The sequence below is a fragment of the Parasteatoda tepidariorum genome, chromosome 6 (assembly GCF_982258835.1).
Source record: "Parasteatoda tepidariorum strain Cologne lab strain chromosome 6, Ptep-v5.0, whole genome shotgun sequence".
In the NCBI taxonomy this organism is placed as follows: Eukaryota; Metazoa; Arthropoda; class Arachnida; order Araneae; family Theridiidae; genus Parasteatoda; species Parasteatoda tepidariorum.
The window spans coordinates 105340591-105362920 of record NC_141760.1 but is presented as its reverse complement, the minus strand read 5'-3'; the positions used below and the strand labels follow the sequence as shown (position 1 = coordinate 105362920).

The window sequence follows — 22330 nt, the reverse complement described above, 5'->3', positions numbered from 1 at the left end:
TCTACAGAGCAGTTGCTTTTAACTTTAAAAAAACATCAGTAACTCTTTAATTAAAGTTTTACTTATTTTACAGACATTTTTCAATGTGAAATTACAGTTTATGAATGAAAAATACTGCACATTGATAATGAATCATTATCCTTAGGCAACAGTTTTGTAAAGAATTTGCATCTATTTTTGATAAAGGACATTTCTTGTGACAGTACATTTTTTTTTCAACATTACATAAATTGAAAATACAGCCGATCAATACTAATTGTTTAAAAAATGAAGAATAAATTAATTTTGTCTTAACTTTTTTAACATATTGGGGCTTTAAATTTTCTTGTTGAGCATATTCTAATTCTAATTTAACACATTTAAATTTAACAATATTCTTGTTGAAATATTGTAGCATTAAATAAAAAAATATCCTATAAACATTTTAAATGAATTTTAAATATATTTTTAATCAGTTTTTTTAATATAATATAAAAAATAGTTTTGAAATATTGCAATATTGAATAAAAACATATCTGTATACATACAATACAAATTTATTTACACTGGTATTGGAAAATAATTCTAAAATTCCCATTTATGCTTTTGACTGTTCTTTTGCAAACATTTTGTATTAAACAAGTAGGTAAAAACTGTTTGAGAAACTTTAACTCTTTCAATAATTATATTATTTTATTAATTTTAAAAAACTAACAGAACATGAAATTTGATGATGGTCGATTTTATTTCAAGCTGTTCTAAGAGACATTACAGCTTATTACAGATTTATGGTTATAGTAATGTGAATTCCCATCAGCTCAAAACTAAAATTTTTTTTTAAAAAAATGTGAGATATCTTCGTTTTTTTTTATATGGTTATAATCATAGTGAAAGAATTTAAATAAATAACAAATTATTAAAAATATTTCTTTTTAAAAAAAAAAATCGAGAATTGGTTTAAATTGTGGTTTAGGTTTTACTGTTTAAAATTTTTATGAAAACAGCATTTATATATAATTGCATGGTGATTTTTTTAAATTTTTATGTTTTAGTCTGAGTGATCTTGTGAATGATGAAATAAAGTTGCATTTAATTGGGAGTTCTTATATAAATTCTTCCTGTAAACAAACAAAATGATGCCACCGCCGAATTCTCAAGTTCCTCCAAATGCTAGTTTGACGCTTGATCATCAAGTTGACAACAAGGTTTTATTTTGTTTTGTTATTGCATGCATGAAAAGTTTATTGTAAATTATTTCTTGTCATACTATATCTGATTTTTTCCAAAATTATAAAATTTTGAAACTGTAATTTTTATTTAATAATTGAGTAATCTGTTAAAATATGAAATATGTTTATATTTTGACTAGAAATTTTACCAGCAATTCATTTAACTTATGAAACTTCTGAATTATTTTTGAATCACTGTGACCAATCTGTCGAGATGATTGTGCTACGGAAAAATTTGGCTTTACATATTTTTCGTTAACCGAAGTTACCAGAAATCTAAGGTCCAGAAGTTTCAAGATCACATTAATCACATTTATGTATAAAAATTTTTGTATATTTTATTTAAAACTATTAGAACTGGAATTTATACTTGGCTATCATTTGTAAATAATTTTTTGGGAGAATAATAAATGTGATTAGCATACATAACTATTCATTTATATTATGCTATATATAATTTATTTAGAATTTCATGTTTTGAAAATATCAATTATTTAAATGTATAAAGACATAAATTTTTTTAAGGGGTCATTAATGATTTTACTCAAATTTTCAGGATTTTTAAATTGAGCTCACAATCTGTTACCAGCTTTTTCAAAATAATTATAATTTGTGTTTTTATTGCCTATAAAATTGCATTTCTAGTAAATATAAAATCAATTTAACGTGATCGACGACAATGTCTGTGACGGTTTAGCAATCACTGCTGTATACTAAAGAAAGACCCGGTGGTTGCTTGTAACATTTTTGTCTGTTGGGGTCATGAAATAAAATATCATCATTGGGATGAATTTAAATAAATAATTAAGTTGACCAATCTGAATAACTTTTGATCTGATGATCCGATCTTCATGTTCTAGGACATCTGTATAAGCATGCCTTTTTTTCTGGTGATTCAGATTTGTGACCCCCAATGTATAGGAGTTAGCCGCAATCACAAAAATATGGTCCCAATAGTTTGGTCAGGAGAGCGCTCCAATGTTTGGACCGATTAATGTTAATTTTACTTTTTGCGTATTTTGCCATATCTTAATAACTTTCAGTCGCTAAAAATCTTTGCTCACAATTGTAAAATTCATTTATCCAAAGATGAAAAAAGAAAAAAATTTAGTAAATATTTATTATTTTAATAAATAATAGTTGAAAAAATTTTGAATTGTAAATTATAAAAATTTTTTATATAATTTTAAAGAATGTAGTTTTAAATAGCAAAATACAAAATTTGTGGAAAATCAATTGAATAGTTCTTGAGGAAATTGAATTATAAATATAGGACTTCTTTAAAATTTAATTTTTTTAACTGTTCAGCTGATTTCGCACAAATTTTGTATTTTGCCATGTAAAATGACATACTTTAAAATTATGTAAAAAATTGCATACCTTACAATTTAAAAAAAAAATTTCGACTTTTATTTTATAAAATAAAAATAATAAACATTTACTGAAATTTATTTATTGCATGGAATTATCTTAAGATAAGCAAATTTTGTAATTGTGTGAAAAGAAATTTCAATTCGCTTAAGAAGCTTTCGGTATATGTCAAAATACATTTAAAAAAAAGTAAAACTAGCATTAAGGGGTCCAAATTTTGGATCACTCACTTGACCAAACTATTGGAACCATATTTTTCAGACTACGGCTACCCCCTATATTCAAGGGGTCAGAAATCCAAATCTGTCGAAGAAAGTGTATGTTTATTCAAAGAAAGTACGTTTTTGTGTTTCCTTTAATAATTAATTAGCATATTTGAGATATTACCCCCTCAAATGATTAAGAATGAGTCCTAGAATGTGAAGATCCGATCATTTGATCAAAAGTTATTAAAGGTATGTTTTTTTTTATTTTATTTATTTTTTTTTTTATTTTTTTTTTTTATGTGTGCACTGTACATTAAATTAAAGTAAAGTTATAGCAGAACAATTTATGCCTAGTACTTTCTAACAGAATAAATTTATTTAAAATTTTGGATGCTATATATTTATTTCTTTATTTTTTTCATTATATAGATATTAATAGACAACTTATTACTTAACTAATTAAGGTCCTCCTTTTTTCAATACTTAATTTGCTAAATAAAATTGTGAGTTATTTGGAAAAAAAAGAGGAAAACTAGTTGAAATTTTTTTTTTCTAGTTTAGACAGTGCCTGCAAAATATTTGTAAATATCAAAAAACTTGTTTATATAGATATAGACCTGCTAGTCAGAGATATTCTCTTCAGTATGTATAGTGAGACATTTATGCATGAATCCTAATGTATTATGAATGAAAATGTATTAATAATGGCAAAGATTTCCTGGCTAATTTTATGCTATCAAATGTATAAAAATTACTTTAAAGGCCTCATAAATTTTATCTTGGAGTAAACACTTTTCAATTTGCAGACATAAATAATTTTATTCCATATTTTGGATTTTATCTTTATAATTCATGTAATGTTAACATTAATAATTCATATGTTTAAGTAATCGGGAAATGAGTTCATTCTTTTTATAATGATAAACTTACTTCAGTGTATAATTTCTTTTATAGTTGGCTAATCAAATGCATGATATGAAACTGGCCCCTCCTCTTCCTCAAAATATGCCTACCAATTCCTTCATGCAGCCTGGAGTGCCAAATCTGCAGCATTCTAAATCTCCAAATTCTACTAATGTTACATACAGTGGTGCACACAAATCCACTTATCCTTACATGAACAATAACGTCATTCCTGGAACCCCTAGATCTGGTGCATTTAATAATAACTCATCTCCAAGTTTAGGATCTTATTCACATGTGCCTAGCCCATCTCAGTACAGAGACCAAAACCTAGGTTCGATGCCGCCTCATTCACAACCTCTATCAAATTATAGTAATGGTGTGAGTAATGGGTATGATACTTCTAAAAATGCTGGATTTCAATCGCCTGGACAGGTGCCGTATTCTCAGCATCCCTCGCCTCATCAACCTGGCGTACCTCCGCCTCCATCACCAGGACAACAAACACCTGTCAGACCATTGCAATCTCCTCCATCTAATCCTGTAAATATTAGGCCTATTATGAATCAAAACCAGCCACCTGTGATGAATTCTCCCACTAGTCAACCTGGTTTCCCACAGCAACCAGGATTCCCACAGTCTCCTGGTCTTCAGCAACAACCTGGTTTTCAGCAACAAACTGGCTTCCAACAACAGCCAAATTTCCAACAACAACAGCCTGGTTTTCAACAACAACCTGGTTTTCCGCAGCAACCTGGTTTTCCGCAGCAACCTGGTTTTCCACAGCAACCTGGTTTCCCACAGCAACCAGGTTTCCCTCAGCAACCTGGAATATCATCACCTACAGGTCTTCCTCCCCCTCAATTTGGAATGTCACCTCCTGGTACTAATATGCCGCCTCAACCTGGTTCACCAGCTAATTATCCCTATGGCATGCCAGCTCCAGGCCCTGCTCAACAGCAACCAAGAAAATTGGATTTAGACCAAATGCCAAGTGTTGTATGTTAACAGAATTTTTTTTAATTATAATTTTACTTAATTTTGTCTAATTAAGTTTAACGTAGCATGTTCTCTCTTGATAAAGCTGAAGGCATTTTTGTCATTGGCTGTTAATATTTTATTTTTAAATGTTTTTTATGAATGGACATGGATGGAACCTCTTGACTATTTAATTTTCAAAGCAAATACCAGCCTTAATTTTGATAGCCAGGAAAGAGGTTCAACTGGTTCTGCTTCCCTCCTCCCCTGCATGAAGAATATAATCTTGGTCCCTATTCATGTGTAGAAAGTGATTTGTTTGATTTTGAAAAAAATCAGGGATAATGTTTAATTTCTAACTAAATGTTGTTATCAGTTAACTTAAAAAAAAAAAAAATGAAATCAATCATCCATTGTCCTGTTGTTGTATACTACAATGCAATGAGTTTTTGTCTAGAATGTGTTAGCTGTCATTAATTATTATAAAGCCTTAGTCATCTTCTTCAAGTAATTTAAATTTATTTACTGAGGTGAAATATGTGTGACTTCCGTAGTTTTGAGAAATTTTTATACTCTTTTAAAATCATTTAGCAATCTGAATTAAAAATGCAGGTCATCAATCATATCAAGTTCTTTGAGAAATTCATATTTTTTACACTATTTATGAAATAAACAAAATTTTATAAATGTTTTATATATGTTCAAGTACAAGAAATGAAAATATTTAATAGTTAAGCTGGTGAGTTTTACTGTTCACTATGTTCATAAAATAATTGAGTGAATTTTTTTTTTTTCATTAGACAGAAAAAAATTACTGTTTTTACTTTGAGATTCTTTTTTGATTAAAATAGTTTTACATTGTTTTACTTTCATGACTATTATGAGGTGGAAAATAAATTAATGGTCTTTTAGTGTAGATACTTTTAGAATAATACTCATAATCTTAAAAATTTGTTTTGAAGGAACAGGTTAAATCCTAGAATAGCACACCTCTTGGCGACTTTTTGAAATCTCACCAAGTTGGCGATTATTACTGGGATCAACGTTGCTTCTCGATTATTAAAAAGAAGAAAAAAACAATTTAAATTATTACAAATTTATTAAAATACTTTTTAATAGAAATTAATAAAAATTTAAAAAATGAAATAATAATGGTAATGAATGAAATAACATTTAAATAATGAAATAATAAAGATGAGTCTAAGAGCAAAAGATGAGAAGCATAAATGGTGAAAAAATAAACCCTCTTTTCTAACGCAATCCAACTTTCGCATAGGTATGCATATAAAATAATATTTAATCAGGTTTAAGAATTCCGGTGGAGTGAGTGGAGGTTTAAAATAATCTCCCCGAAATATCTTCCGGAAACCTAGTTTGGCAAGATTTCAAAAGCTTGTTTGGCGAAATTTTAAAAAAATCGCCACGGGTTGGGCTATTCTAGAATCCAGCCGAAGGAACATGTTTTAATAAATAAATTTAAACGAAAGGTATTCAAAAATAACAATTAGTTTCATATCAAATCAGGAGATTATGTTTATATAATTCTATACCAGTATGCATGAAGAAAAAATTTTCTGTCTGAAGGCTGATCGTTATTTACCTACTCCAAAGAATTCTTTAAAGTTGTGAATATCTTATCTTTCTATAATGACTTCTTTTCAACAGAGGTGTAATGAATTTTTTATCTAACCTAAACAAGAGTAGTTCTGACTTGTGATCCCGAATGTTTTCGCGATATATTCGAATATAATAAAAAGTGAAGATTTGTATAACTGATATGAAAACACGTTATTTTGATTTCTTATCCCCTGAGATTTGAGATACCAATTGTGAACGGTAATTAAATTTTTTATAACTTTAATTTTATGATCTTCTTAATTCACAGGTTCAAGAGAGACAAGAGGATAAAAAAACGAGGAGTGGTTATTTTGCCACGGATGTAAAGGGAGTCGTCCCACCATTAGTTACCACTGATTTTATTGTGCAAGACAGAGGTAATGTTCTTAAAAACCAGATTTGTTGCTTTTGAAATTATATAGTTAGAGGTGTCAATAAACTATATAAAGCTATATACAGTAGAAACTCACATATCTATAACCGGAATCTGCAAATTCCAGACACTTGAGCAGCAAAAAACTTGATTTTTAGCATTACCTTGTTTTCTAGAAAAATATGACTCACTTTAGTAAAATCGCAAGAAAATTATTGCAATTGACCCTTATAAAAAATAATAACAGAGAAAAAAAAGCTATAACAGTTGTCCATAAAAATTCTTAAAGATAAATTAAAACATTGTTAAAGAGTTCAGGTTATTGTTCTGCCCTAAATGCTTATTTAATAATCAAGTGATATTAAATGTGAGGAGGCCATTTATCGAGAATTGGTCAGTATTATAATGTGCATTTTCATATGTTTCGTTTCATCTTTTTTTTAAAATATAAATTTTTATATACTTTACTGTTAGTCAAAATCCAGGTTGCCAGTCTCTTACTATCTATATTATATAAAACGTTAATACGTACGTATGTATGTATCAATAAAACCGATGTTATTTCTCGCGCTGGCAACAGTTTTCATTTTTAATTCATTGGATTCGGCGCGCAAGAGCACGTAGGGAGCAACCAGATAGCAATAACCAGAGTGAGCATTATCAGGTTGTTCAATTCAGATTCATGCACTAAAAACATGACAATATTTAATTTAAACTCAATTAGGAATTAATTAATTAATTGAAGTGAGAATGCTTTAAAAGGCCACTGTTGAATTGATATTTTTCTACTGGGAGCTACCTAAACGTCTAAAAAACGTTTAAGTGTTTGTATTGAATGCATTGAATTTTTTTATATTTCGCGTTTATTTATGCATTGAATTTTCACGCTTTGAAATGCAGAATATTAGTGAAGCAATATTTGATAATTTATTTTGCTAATATGTTTCTTATTTAGCTAATGTTTTGATTTTTTCACCATGTACAATCTAAATAGCTGATATACTTTTTTAAAAGCCAATAAGAACATTGGTAGAATTCTTCTAAATAAGTACACTGTCTTTGATGATAAAATACTATGTCTTTGATGATAATATATTATGTCTTTGTGCTAGAACATTGTGTTCATTGGCGAGCGAGCACAGCGAGCCATGGTTCACGGCGTGAACCACATAGGATTGCGTAGCAATTCTCGGGGGTTGGCGAGCATTAGCGAGCAGGGGGGGAGCCTCCTAGTACTATATATTCTACCTAGAAAAATATTTGAAAACATCCTTATTTTACTTTTTTAATATCTGATTTTATATATTTGAATGTCAATGTGCTTCTTACAATGGAAAGTTTTTTTACAGGTATGTGTAGCCCTCGTTTTATTCGATCTTCTCTCTATTGTCTTCCTAACCAGCCTGATGTACTTAAGCAGACTGCCATACCTTTTGCAATTAATATTAGTCCAATGGCTAATATTTATGAGGATGAGGTGTGTATTAACTATTTACTATTCTCTGCAAAATGATCATAATCAGAAAATAAAATATTTTTAATAATTATCTAAAAAAAAATAAATAAACAGTACTTATTACTTCATATATCCCTTGCCTTGATTATAAATTATGTACAATTATGTATGTTATGTACATTAAATTCATGTACAATTGGGAAATATGTTTCTTTTTTTTCTGTTTTAAGATGCAAAATGACAATTTTTAAAATTTACTCACTTCTTGTCCCTTTCCAAATAACTTAATGAATTAAAAGAATAACTAAGTAGTTGTACTCATGCAATAAACAGCTGAATATTTTGATTCTATCCTGAAAGTTAAGTTTTTTTTAAATATATATATATGTAATAAGCGAGACAACAGCCTCTATGTTATCCCGCCAGATGTCGCTCGTCCGAACGAGATGGATAGAACTTTCTCAATGTAAAGGAAGAGTCAGTTGATAATGTTTTCTAAGTGAAACGGGTAACCTTAGTGGTTAAGAGTCTAGATGACTATATTATTAGTTAATTGAAGTTTGTTTCTGTGTGAAACTTGGAACCTGTGTGGTTCGATCCTGTGTAACTAAATGTTTCTGTGTGAAACTGGGAACCTGTGTGGTTCGATCTTAATTGTTTCAGAGTCTGTGTGACTCATGTTATCATTAAAGAATAAGCATAATCATTAAATGTCTTGACTGACTTTATTAATGGTAACCAAGGCATTTACACACACACACACACACACACACACACACACACACACACATATATATATATATATATATATATATATATATATATATATATATATATATATATATATATATATATATATATATATAGACTTTTAGTGTCTAGTGTTTCACTGTCTGTTAAAGATGAATAAGGCACTAGAATTTTTAAAACTGAAAAAAAAAAAATTGCTGTTTTAATGCTACTGATGAGTATCATTATCAATCTTGAGAAATATATCAATAAAATCTCTTTTTTTCGTAACTACTTCTACAAATATTTTCTATATTTCTTTCTTAATTGATAATTAAAGTTTATAACTTAATACATTTTCATGCTTTAATTTTAGAAAGAGCCTCCCCATTGTTTGTATCGGGAGGAAGGACCATTGAGGTGTAAGAGATGTAAGGCTTATATTTGTCCTTTTATGACCTTCATGGAGGGTGGTCGATGTTTTCAATGTGCTTTCTGTAAGGTTGTCACTGAAGGTAATAAGCTTAGACTATTTCAACAACCTGTGTTTTTTAGTATGCTTAGTTTGTCTAGATTCAAATATGTATTAAGATGTTAAACTTACAGAAACCTTTCCTAGCTCTAAAATTTTCTTAATTATCTTGCAAAACTTAAAGTTAAATGTTTTAAAGATATTAACCCTTTATAAGGAAGTAGTAATATACATATCACTAACTTCAATTAGCTATTTTTTCACTTATGATTTGTTTAGCTTTCTAATTGATAACTTCAGAGAATAAAAAAAAATACTAATGAAGGGTTTCGTTTACGTAGATGTGGGTAATAGTAAGGGCTAGCATGAGGTCAAAAAAAGAAACCAACGCTGGAGGGCTATTTTCTTTGGTGCTTTTTATGTTTGTTCATTTGATCAATTTTTGTTGAATTTATTTAAAGATTTATTTGTAGAGCTCATTGACCAGCTGGCCAAAGTTAAATCAAGATTATTTAAAAAAAATTATACTGGGACAAAAAATAAATAATGATGAGGTGAAAAATAAGCAGAGATATGAATGGTTTCAAGAGAATGTTAATGGTTCAGTGATATGTGGGAAAGGATAGGCTGTTATTTTTATTTTGTTTGCTAAAAAAAGAAATTAATAAAACTAAAAAATGTACATAGCTATTTTTTTCAGAAAAAGTAACCAAATGATTGATTTAATATACAGGCTATTATCAAGAAAAGGTAAATTTGTGCCAGTGAGCTATAAATTTCTGCAAGTTCCAGTAAACAATGCTAGCCAGTATAAATTGGTCAAAAAATAAGTTCATTCTTGAAATTTTTTTAAAAATGGCACCTAAGTAAATGTTACAAAACTATTAAACATGCAACAATCTTTGACATGCACCACTTCTTCTTTGTTATAACCAATTAATATCCTTATTGTATCCTATTCTGTTTTCAGTACCCCAAGACTACTTTTGCTTTCTTGATGGAATGGGGGAACGCACAGATAAATATCATCGTCCTGAGCTCTGCCTTGGATCATATGAGTTCATTGCTACAAAGGATTATTGTCGGGTAAAAGCTTTTCTTTATTTGAATTATTTTTTATTCAGTTTTTATGGTATTTCAATCAAGACTAATAAATATGTGCAAAGGATTATAATTTGTTCATTTAAAAAATATTGTTATTTAAAAGCTTTTTTTATTATAAAAAATCATACGAGTTCATTGTTCACAGAGGAGTTTTGTGGGGTAAAAGCAGTTTTATATTTTAATCAATTAACTCTAATAATTATTGTAAAATATTATAGTATTTTTAAAAGAAATAAAAAAAAATTCGTACAAAAATAATCATTCAAGTTTATTGGTTCAGTCAGTGCAATTTATATAATTGTATATTCACAACTTAAAAAACGAGCACAAAAATGTTAAAAATTTATAAACAAATACTTTTTATTTTATCATTGCAGTTTGAAGAACTATCATATCACTATAATTTATTATATAATTTATCTTTTGTTTATGCATATATATTTATTAGTACTACTATTTTATTTGAATTAATTCATAAAAACATTAATATTTTTCTTTCTTTTTTTGTAAATTATGATTGATAACACATTCATTGATGCCAAACAATTTTAACTTTTATTTATTTTATTCTGATGAAAATAACTGATAAAAGTTTCTTTGCATCGTACCTTTGTAAAGCTTTTCTGTAAGATGATAAGATTAAGTATACATTGATAATTTTTTCATCATATTTCTACTAATTAAAAGAAAAAGAACATATATAATTGAATATAATTTATATAAAGCAGGGGTTTCCAACTTACATGAGGCCGGGGGCCACAATTAAAAACACAAATCAAAAGGGGGGCTGCAACTTAATCAAAATTTTATGTAGGACTCTTATGTTTGAATGAACATTAAATATTACTGTTTGATATTTACCAAGTTGTACAGAACAAAAGTATTGAATTACAAATTAAAATAAGAAGTAGATTTTTAAAAATATTTCATTGCATATTAAAAAATTCGGGCTATAATAACATTAAAAAGGTTGGTATTAAAACTTACATAGTAGCACACAAAATGTTCAATGAGAAAATTGAGGTTTGTCTGTGCTGCAGCCACCAGAGAATATTTACATTTTAAACATTTTACATTTATCGATATTTACATTTTAAATTTAAAATTTACAAATGTGTGTGTAAATATTTTTGTCCAAAATGAGTGGTTTCAAAAAGTTAAATCGGAGAATTTCTTCGAGAAAATTTCTGATACACACATGCTAAATTATATTCACAAAATACAAAAAAATGAAATAAAAAAGAGCAACATACACGATTATTTTTATATTTGAATAAATATTTTCTTGGATGCAAAACCTGAGAAATAAATTTTTCTGCAACGTTGGTATGTTAAATTTCACAGAAGCGAAGAAATTAGGTTTTTATTAAGGAAAAAAGTATTTTATACCCAATCAGATTTTTTAAGAAAATTGTCCGCGAAAAAATGACAACTAATATATTTTAGTTCGCGGGCCATAACAAAAAGCTTTGCGGGCCGGATGTGGCCCCCGGGCTGCCAGTTGGAAACCACTGATTATAAAGTAAGGAATCTATTACTTTAATTAGGGAAGAGTCACATCTATGCTGAAGCTTCATGTAAACCGAAGAAGATATAGTTTAGAAATTTTTTTAAACAAGTTTTTTTGGCAAATCAAATTAGATTTTTTTTAAATTTAAAATACATGAATTCCTTAAAAGAAATTAAAGTATATGTAAAATGATTTAAAAATGCAGTACATTTTTAATGGTCATAAACAATGTACATGCTTTTTAAAAAATGGTAAAACTATAAAAAAATAAAGTTTTAAAAATAATAAGATTATATCTGATGTCATACAGATTATGAGAGCCATAATGTTCAGTTGACATAAAAACTTAGGTCAGATTGCTGCTTAATCTGCATACCCAAAAATAGTTATAGTACACATTGTCTCTTAACGTGATAACGATATTTTATATTTCTAAACTTGCCTTTAAGATATGATTTTTTTAGATATTAAAGTAATTATTCTAATTATATTTGCAGAATGATGTGTTACCAAATCCACCTGCGTATATATTCATGATTGAAGTTTCAAATGCAACCTTTCGCAATGGATTAGTACCACTCCTTTGTGAAAACATGAAAAGTGTACTGCAAACAATAAAAACGTAAGTATACTGCATAAAGTGCATGATTTAGATCAGTGAATAAAAATTAGCGTATTATTATTTCAATTAAATTTAGCAAATAATTCTTATATATTGTCGATATCTTTACAGTAAACAGGGTTGCCACTCCACAGAGAAAATAGGAGAAATCTGGAAAATACAGGGAATTAAAAAATCACCTAAAAAACAGGGAAAATGCGGTGAATTTTAAGTTTTTCCTTACAAACTGGAAAAATACAGAGAATTTTATTTCTTATATTCGTCTTTTAAAAGCGGTGACCACTCAAAGTGCAATATAAGGGATATTTATTCTTTATTTCTTTAAGTTTTTCTAGCAATTAAAACTAGTATAGCTAGATTAATATACTCACAGTGATTGTGTGTTTCCTCTTAATATATTGTGTATAATATGTACAGGGAAGACACAGGAATTTTTTTCTTTTCAGATTTGAGTAGCAACCCTGGTAAAATAATATTGATAATAGTTTTCCACTTGAATGTGCTTTTAATAGTATTTTTCTAATTTTATTTTTTTCTACTTACAAGGGAAACTAGGGAAGTGTGACTCGCCAATTTTGAAATAAACTAGTGGGATGTATGCCTTATGAGGAATAATTTTAGGGGGCAACATTCGTTTCGGCCCATAGAAGGTTCTGTGAGAGATAAAAAATAATTCAATATATAGAAAAATCGGTATTTTATTACTTCAATGCAGAATATTAGTTATTATAATTGTCTCATACTCCAATTAATTTTGTGGTACTGTACTATATAATGCATATTTATTGTCAAAATTGATTTCGAAAGTTTTATATATCTGTAGTTTTTCATAAAAACCTGTTAGGTTAATTTAAAAATATAATTGACATCAAATTTTTTAAATTTTTTTTTCGAAAAACTTTCCAAATTAATTGGAGTATGTAATTTCAAATCAATTAATTAGTTAATAATTAATTAACAATCAATGAATAATTAATCAACAATTAATTAATAATTAATTAATTTTTGATTAGTTTATTTATTCGCAAATTAATTGGATTATGAGACAATTACAATAACTAATAGTCTGCATTAAAATAATAAAACACCGATTTTTCTATATTTTGAATTATTTTTTATCTCTCACAGGACCTTCTATGGGCCGAAACGAATGTTAATTAATTTATTAATTAGCAAATTAATTAATTATCCAATTAATTATAAATTAATCGGATTATGAGACAATTACAATAACTAATAGTCTGCATTGAAGTAATAAAATACCGATTTTCCTACATATTGAATTATTTTTTATCTCTCACAAGACCTTCTATGGGCCGAAACGAATGTTGCCCCCTAAAATTATTCCTCATAAGGCATACATCCCACTAGTTTATTTCAAAATTGGTGAGTCACACTTCCCTAGTTTCCCTTGTTAGTTAAAATTTTACTCACTTTTAATAGTAAATTAATGAGTTCCTTTTATTTGCAGTGACAAAAGAAACGATACTTCAAAATTAAGAGTAGGTTTCGTCACGTACAATAATGTGCTTCACTTTTACAATATGAAGGTAAGATTTCTTTTTTCTTAGGGAGCCCTAAATTTTTAGTTCAGCATTTTTATACTGTTTATGAGACAAAAACTATTTTTTTGAGACTATTTTAACGGAATGTGTTATGACTAAGATTGTATAAGAATTCTAGAAATTTGTCTAAGAACTAATTGTCTAAAAAAAATAACTGTGCAAAAGTAAAGAAGAGTGTATAATATGGACAGTTTTAGTTATAGTTTTTCGTTTTTGTTAGTTCTGTTTAGACTATCTCCAGTTTCAATTTTCTGCTAATTTAAATCTAATTTGCATGTTTAAAGTATTTCTGTCATTTCATATTGAATTTTGTTTTTTAACAAACTAGCTAGAAAGCAGCTAAATACGTTGAAAAGAACTTGTATTAAATTCTATGAAAGTTAAATTTTAAAACATTGACTGGGGAAATGAATCCTAATAACAATTCCTTCACTTGAAACTTGAGTAATTCATTTTGCTTCATGACAAGCAACAGTTTTATTTTATTTAATTTTCTGTTCAAGCAAACAATATTTGGCCTTATTTTCTTGATATATTCTTGTTCGTTGGTTTGAATAATAAATTTTTTTAATGTACATTAACAACAATGGAAAATAGTCCTAATTAATAATTTCAATCAAATTAAAAATTATTTTTTTTAATGTACATTAACAACAATGGAAAATAGTCTTCTAATTAATAATTTCAATCAAATTAAAAATATTGTCAAAAATTATTTTTTTTAATGTACATTAACAACAATGGAAAATAGTCTTCTAATTAATAATTTCAATCAAATTAAAAATATTGTCAAAAATTATTTTTTTTAATGTACATTAACAACAATGGAAAATAGTCTTCTAATTAATAATTTCAATCAAATTAAAAATATTGTCAAAAATTTTTTTTAATGTGCATTAACAACAATGGAAAATAGTCTTCTAATTAATAATTTCAATCAAATTAAAAATATTGTCAAAAATTATTTTTTTTAATGTACATTAACAACAATTGAAAATAGTCTTCTAATTAATAATTTCAATCAAATTAAAAATATTGTCATTTTTTGGAAAAAGGTTTTTTATACATTAATTTAAACACATTTTTATACTATAATTGGAGTGCTCATATCCATTCCCAGGCGGATACTTTGTGCTTGAAAAATTATCATTTTAATATTAAAAAATGTAGGGCAAGTTCTAGAAGTTCTGTTAAAGATCTGAGTTTTTTTTAAAACTTATAAGATCATTGATCATATGATAATTTAGACAGTTATAATCAAAATTAAATGAATTTTGCCTTGAAATTAGCTATGACTTTTTAAAAAATGAGTATTAAATGTGATAAAGTTCACCTTCATTATTTTCAGCCAACCATTTTACATCAACCTATTAATATTAATCTGCCATGAAAGCACCTCACAGTAAGCTACTTAAAATTTCAACACAAAATGGCTAAAAAAATATATTTTTTAATAAGTAAAAGAGTGATTTTATTAAACATAATTTTTCAATTTCCCAAAATTTCAGAAATTGATTCTTAAAGGTAAATTATTAATCAAATTTTATTTGTATTGTTAAATTCATTTCAGAAAAATCTCACTCAGCCTCATATTATGGTATTGTCTGATGTTCACAATGCTTTTGTACCTTTGTTGGAAGGATTTCTTGTGACATTAGATGAAGCAGAAGTTTTAATTGATAGGTAAGGCCCTATTCTTCTTATATTTAACTAATATAATCTAACTGACCCATCACCATCCATATTGTGTCAATTTAAAAATTACACATCGTGATCCGCATTCATGCGGTTTAAAAAAAGCACACATAGTAAGACATGTGTGTTTTTTAAAAATCAGGACGTGATTTACATGATTTAAAAATCACTAATCCAGATCCATATTTGAGCGATTTAAAAAATCGCACATGATCAGTATTTATGTGATTTAAAAATTGGTGCTTGTGATCCGCATTTCTGTGAATTTCAAAATCACATAGTCACTTATTGGTACGATTTAAAAAAGAATCACACACCATGAACCACACAGGGTGTCCGTGTACCTGGAAAGTCATGGATTTTGACCTTGATTGAAAATTTTCATCATGGCAAGTCATGATTTTCAGTGGAAATCTTTCTTCCCCCCTTTTTTTTAATACTTTTTGGTGAATCTTGAATGATGCTTTCCATTTTAAGAACATTTTGCCTGTGAGCTAAGTTTTCTTTAAATAGTGCAAAATTAAACTTCTTATATTAAATTCGCTATATGTGTTCTTGTTCTTTAATAACAAGTGCATTAAATATTTTCCAATAACAAGAACAGAGTTTTTAAAGTTGTAAGAATTCTCTTGGGGACAAAAGGCATTCTTTTAATTTGAAGAATACCAAAAAATATTTGATAAAACATGCAATTCTGACGTGCTTGATTGTAGCTAAAAATTAATAATAAATTCCTGTTTATCTTAATCAGATATTTATTTAAATTTTTTTCAACCAACCAACTAATTAAATTATGTATTTAATTTAGTTATTACCTTATTTTTTTTCTAAATTCATTCATGCAAGTTACAATTTGATTTTTTTTTTAATAAAAAAGTTAATATAAAAAATATTTTTGAAAATTTTTAAGGACACTATTTTTTACTTTAAGGTTATTCTTAAGTTTTTAGAGTCCATTTTTTTCTTTGCATTTTTCAAAATTTTTAAGCCATTATCATCTTAACTCAGGTTATGATTAACCTTTTTTGACTTAACATTTACCAATTGTCTTGTATATTAGTTTTCTTTTATACTTTTTGTCAGCACATTTCTATTTACTTTTTTTTTTGCAGTCTTATGGAACATATTCAACGCTTGTTTATGAATGATCCTGCAAATGAAGTAATTTTAGGACCAGTTATTCAAGTTGGCTTAGAGGCTTTAAAAGTAATATGTTACTCTTTATGTCAGGGATTTGCAAATTATTTTCATAAAATGCATTTTTTAAATTTTATTTCGGAATGTTATTTGCATATATATCACGTGTGTATTTTTTACTTTGTTAATTATAACCCTACAGCATTCATTTAGTTAAATTAATCCAGAGATAAGTCGTACAAAAGTTGTAATTGACTGTCGTGTTCAAAATTCAAATGGCTTTGTATACTTATATACTTAAAGCATGATAATCTATCAATATTGTAAACAAAGACTGTATCAGTAATAAATGGCGGGTGAAATATTATTTGGGTACCTCTAATCTATGGGTAATTTACTGTCTATAGGTAAATGCAGGTGGAATCTATATTTAACTATAAAAATGAAATCTGAAGGATATTAAAGAATATTTCTTCTAATATGTTGCACATACCAATTTTTAAACTTATATGTTTCAATACTCAAAGATATATATAAATTACTCAAAAACTCTGCAGGCTTGCCACACTGGGTAAAAAAAATTATAAAATTTATTTTAGAAGTATAACATGCATTTCAAAAACTTTTCATGTGTTTTATTTTATCTCAGAACTGGCCTTAAGCAGCCATCCAATTTTTTTTGGGTTTAGAACTATCAATATCGAACTTGCAATTTGGAACCCAACCCAAAAGACTGCTGACTCAAGCATTAAAACAAACTAGTCTGTGTGAAGAGCTTTTTGATAGAAGTAACACGCATATTTGTTTCTCAGAGAAGAAAATACTGGATAGTGGATTCTAATATAGTGGATTTTATTTTATGATTTACTTCCATTTAGGATATTTTTTGTCAGCACTGTGGTCAGTGTGAGCCAGAAACATAATTCGTATTTACTAGCCTCTGTTAGAATTCAAACTAGGGTCATCTGATTGTGAGCAAGTTTTTGATCTCTTGAGCCATCTTGGCTCTTTTTCACTGTATAAACTTTCTTTAAATATTTTTATTCATTTTAAAATTATAAGTATTTTTCATTATCTTAATTTTACAGAAGTTGTCTTCGTTTTATATGCCGCCGCTCATAATTATAAGTAAATTGAAGGATTAAACTGATAAAAATAATTTAAATAAGCTTGTAGCACCAAAACGAACTTACTTTTTCAGTATAAAACTTGTTACATGATGTAAGTTAACCCCGTCCCCCATTTTTCTCTTCAAATTACTATTCAGTAAGAGGACTCTGAATTCCCACTATTAATAAATTTTTATTTCTTAATTAATTTTTTTTTATTCTTAATACAAAGTAGTAAAAAAAACTTTTATGAAAGCAAATTTTCTTTTAATAGAAAATTTATCAGTGTTTTTTCTTCTGAAATAGCCATTTTATTTCTCTTTCTTTCTAAATGAAAAATCATGTTGAACCAATTTCAATCATCATGATTATCATTGGTATGGCTGCCCAGGGGTGAGCCTTGGCCTTCTCTAAAACGCTTCTATGCTGTTTTCCATGATTCCTGTCTTAATAGTTATATAAATTATTTAACATTTTATGCATTCCTTTATAATTATCTGTCTTTATTTGTATTATTATTAGTTTCAGGGTGCCCTTTTAATAGAGCACCACTGCTTGTTTTAGCTATTGTTTTTACGTTGTATTATTTTGCATAATACTATTTTGTTATTAATTATTATTTTCTGTTATAGAATGCCAACTGTTGTGGCAAACTTCTAGTATTTCATTCAACAATTCCAAATGCTGATGCTCCTGGAAAATTGCCTCACAGGGAAGGTCAGAAACTTCTTGGTACAGATAAACAAAAAGTAAGCTTTTCTGTTCATTTTATGATTCATTTTAAATTTATTTAAAAATAATTGTTTCTTAAAAATAACTGTTACTTAAAAATAACTGCTACTTAAAAATAACTGTTGCTTAAAAATAACTGTTGCTTAAAAATAACTGTTGCTTAAAAATAACTGTTACTGAAAAATATTTTATTTCAACAGATGTCTAATCTACTTAACAATCAAAGCAATCTTCTTAACTAACTTGAAGGTTACAATCTATAGATCATTATTAAATTAAATTAATTTCAAATTTTATTTATACACCAACTAAATTTATTATAAAAGAATTAATTGAATGTGGAGCTATAAAAAACGGCAGATTGAAAATGTTTGTTTAATAAAATAAGTTCAGAAAATGTTTATTTGAGAATGCAATGTAAATCTTTAAACCATTCAATGTTGATTACCTTGGAGTTTATTATTTTTCCAATTCTCTTAAAAAGTCGCTCAATTGCTTGAAAAAAAAAAGACCTGTTTAGATTATTGTAGAATCTCAGGAGATATTTTTAAATGATTTAGCTTAGCTTGTTTTTTAATTTCTTGCTAGTAAAGCTCTAAAAAGTATTGAAATAATTTTATTCTTTTTGTGGACTTTCATTCTTGTATATATATTATACACATGCATATTCCTTCATAGTTAATAAAAAAATTTTATTTTTATTTTTCAGATAGCATTGTCACCCCAAACAGATTTTTACAGCAAATTAGCCCAAGAGTGTGTTGCTGCAGGTTGTGCTGTTGACCTTTATTTGTTTCCTTCTGCATATGTAGATATTGCAAGCTTAAGTCCAATGTGCAGATATACAGGTGGACAGATGTACAAATACACTTATTTCCAGGTACTTCTTTGTACTAATTCCTTTAAAACATTTTTTATATATATTCAGTCTACATTAACTTTTATCTGATTTTGTAATTTTTTTCCTTGTAGTCTCATATTGATGGTGACAGATTCCTAGAAGATCTAGAAAGAAATGTTACAACTCCTACAGCATTTGATGCTGTTTTACGTGTTAGAACTAGTGCAGGTAAGTACTTTATTTTAATTTATGTTTTATGAGATACCTTAGTAATGAAAACTGGAATCTTTGTGGAAATAGGATTTTCCTTATTCCCCTAAAGCTATATGCTTCAATCACTTAAGTTACTCGTGATGCAAAAAAGAGATCAAACTATCTTTTTATAAACATTACACTTAATTAACATTTAAAAGTTAGCAACATGTGTAAAAGGAATATAAATTTTAAACATACAGTAATAAAATCTTTGATTTCAGAACTGAGAAATTATGCCGTCAAATTGTAACCTAGGAAAAAAGAAACATGTTTTTTTTTTGCAGCTGAAATTGATAGTTAGTTATAACAAATATTTGTCAAGAGACTTAGCAAAAAAAAAAAATTTTTAAATGTTGATTGGGTATAAGAGTTTAAAAAGTGAACATGCTTTTTAAACATACAAGAAATTCATATTATATTTTTTATTTTATGGTACTACTTTTATTTATTATTACTTTTTTTACAAATCTCCTCTGCAGAGAATCAAAATTGCAATGGCATGTCTTCAGATCATCCTCAGTGATGATTCTCAGACCATTGCAGATTACCCATTGCGCAGCTTTATTGCAACATAAATAAAGTACCTACCTACTTTCTGTACTAAAATATTTTGATGTTTTAAGTAAATCACTATTGAGTATAAATCTTTTTGGTAACTGTAAACAAAAATGTTTTAACACGCAAAGAAAATTTTGTCACAGGCATTAGTGATGATACAAATATTGTTTATGATTATAATAACAAAAAATTACTAATTCTCATGAGTTTGATTGGAGTGTTCAGCTTATTTTTTCAAACTTTATGTTCCAAGTCATTGTTTTAACTGCTTTAAGTTTTCATAAATTAAAATTAGCTAAAAACTTTGTTGAAAATGTGTTGCTTTACCCAGACTTTTTCGTGCTCAAATTCTAAAAAAGCTCAAAAGTTGTCAGTATATATATATTTAAAAATTTGCATTGTGTTTACATGTATTTAAATGGGACAATTTGATTATTTTCTGTTTTCTACATTAAAATATAGTTTAATGTGTAATTTTTAAAAAATTTATTCAACTCAAAAATTTTTTTTACGCTATGGAGTATTTGTTTCAGAATAATATGGCTTCGTAAAATCATTTTTTAATTTTTATATTAGAATATTCATTTGTTTCTAAAGTTTTCTGTTGAGTAACATTTAATTATAAAAATATTCATTCATTTTGTTTGTTTATAATTAACCCATTTTAAGCCAAGAATAAAAAATTTTATAAAAGGTGTTGCTATTTCTATTGAAATATGTTTATATTACATTCATTGAGCAAAAATATTTTGTGTATAAAATTTTTTATTTTATTTAAGAAATAAAATGGTGCGTATAGGCACTACTTACCAAATGACTGAACGAACCATTTAGTTGAACGCTTGTTTTTTTTATGAAGTTTTTTTTTTTATTTATTTTATTTACTGACTTTTGATTTTAATCCATCATAAAAACATAATGATAAATCTTAAAAGGAATAATTATACATTTGTCAATAACCATTTTAAGTTTAGAGAAAACTTTAATAGTTAAAAAATTTCTCAACAGAAAGTGTTTACTCCGATTGAATTACTATTAATTTTTTAAAAACCTTGATAATAGCAGTGAAAAATATGCGTCATAGTGTTAATAAAAAAATATTTATTGAATTAGTGCATTTGTGCACCTTTGCCCGAAAATGGGTTAAACAATTTTCTACCTCATTTTTCCTTCCCTAAAAAAACTAAAGACATTAATGTAAATCTGTATTGTAGTTATTATTTTCTCTTGTTGTAGTTTTATTATTTATTAACTGTCATGAATGCAATATTACCTATTTATAATTTTAAAACCTTTTTATTTGCTTTGTATCAGGTATCAGCCCAGTTTTTTACTATGGCAACTTTTACATGTCCAATGCGACAGACATAGAGTTGAGTGCAATAGATTGTCACAAGTCAATAACCGTTGAATTTGCTTATGATGATAAGTTAGCCGAGAATGAGACTGTCTTCATACAGGCTGCCCTGCTCTACACAACCTGCACTGGAGAAAGGTTGATAAGAGTTCACAACCTTGCTATTCCTACTTCAGTCAGTATGCCTGATGTGTTCAAGTGTTCAGAAATGGACACTATAATAAATTTCTTTTCTAAACAAGGTATGGGGTGTTCTACTCAAATGTTTGATCGCTTAAAAAATTTCCCTAAGTTAGGGGTGCACAACCTTTTTGAGTGAAGGGCCACTTTCACAGCAGGTAGATTAACGAAGGGCTGCAAGCATATTTAGTCATGTTAGCAGCAAATATGATAATTTTCGTATAACATTAGTGTTCTAAGCACTAAATATTTTTATCAGTTAAGTTAATTACATATTTGCTGAAAATTAAATATTTTTAATTATTTGAATTTATTTAAAACTGAAGAAACTGTTACTTTTTTTTAAAACACT

At 27.4% G+C, this 22330-nt stretch overlaps 1 protein-coding gene across 2 annotated transcripts in view; it reads left to right on the top strand.

The window, feature by feature from the left end:
• Positions 1–22330, top strand: part of LOC107445269 (protein transport protein Sec24D) — a 34931-nt gene that overhangs the window by 972 nt on the left and 11629 nt on the right. For both annotated transcript variants that reach the window (XM_087166335.1, XM_087166336.1), the window contains exons 2-15: positions 1032–1184; positions 3740–4687; positions 6552–6660; positions 8006–8133; positions 9218–9356; positions 10284–10399; positions 12425–12549; positions 14021–14099; positions 15685–15797; positions 16922–17015; positions 18688–18804; positions 19497–19667; positions 19760–19856; positions 21756–22040. In XM_087166335.1, the coding sequence (XP_087022461.1) occupies positions 1113–1184; positions 3740–4687; positions 6552–6660; positions 8006–8133; positions 9218–9356; positions 10284–10399; positions 12425–12549; positions 14021–14099; positions 15685–15797; positions 16922–17015; positions 18688–18804; positions 19497–19667; positions 19760–19856; positions 21756–22040 (2593 nt within the window). In that variant the 5' untranslated portion in view covers positions 1032–1112. The remainder of the gene's footprint in view (positions 1–1031; positions 1185–3739; positions 4688–6551; positions 6661–8005; positions 8134–9217; positions 9357–10283; positions 10400–12424; positions 12550–14020; positions 14100–15684; positions 15798–16921; positions 17016–18687; positions 18805–19496; positions 19668–19759; positions 19857–21755; positions 22041–22330) is intronic.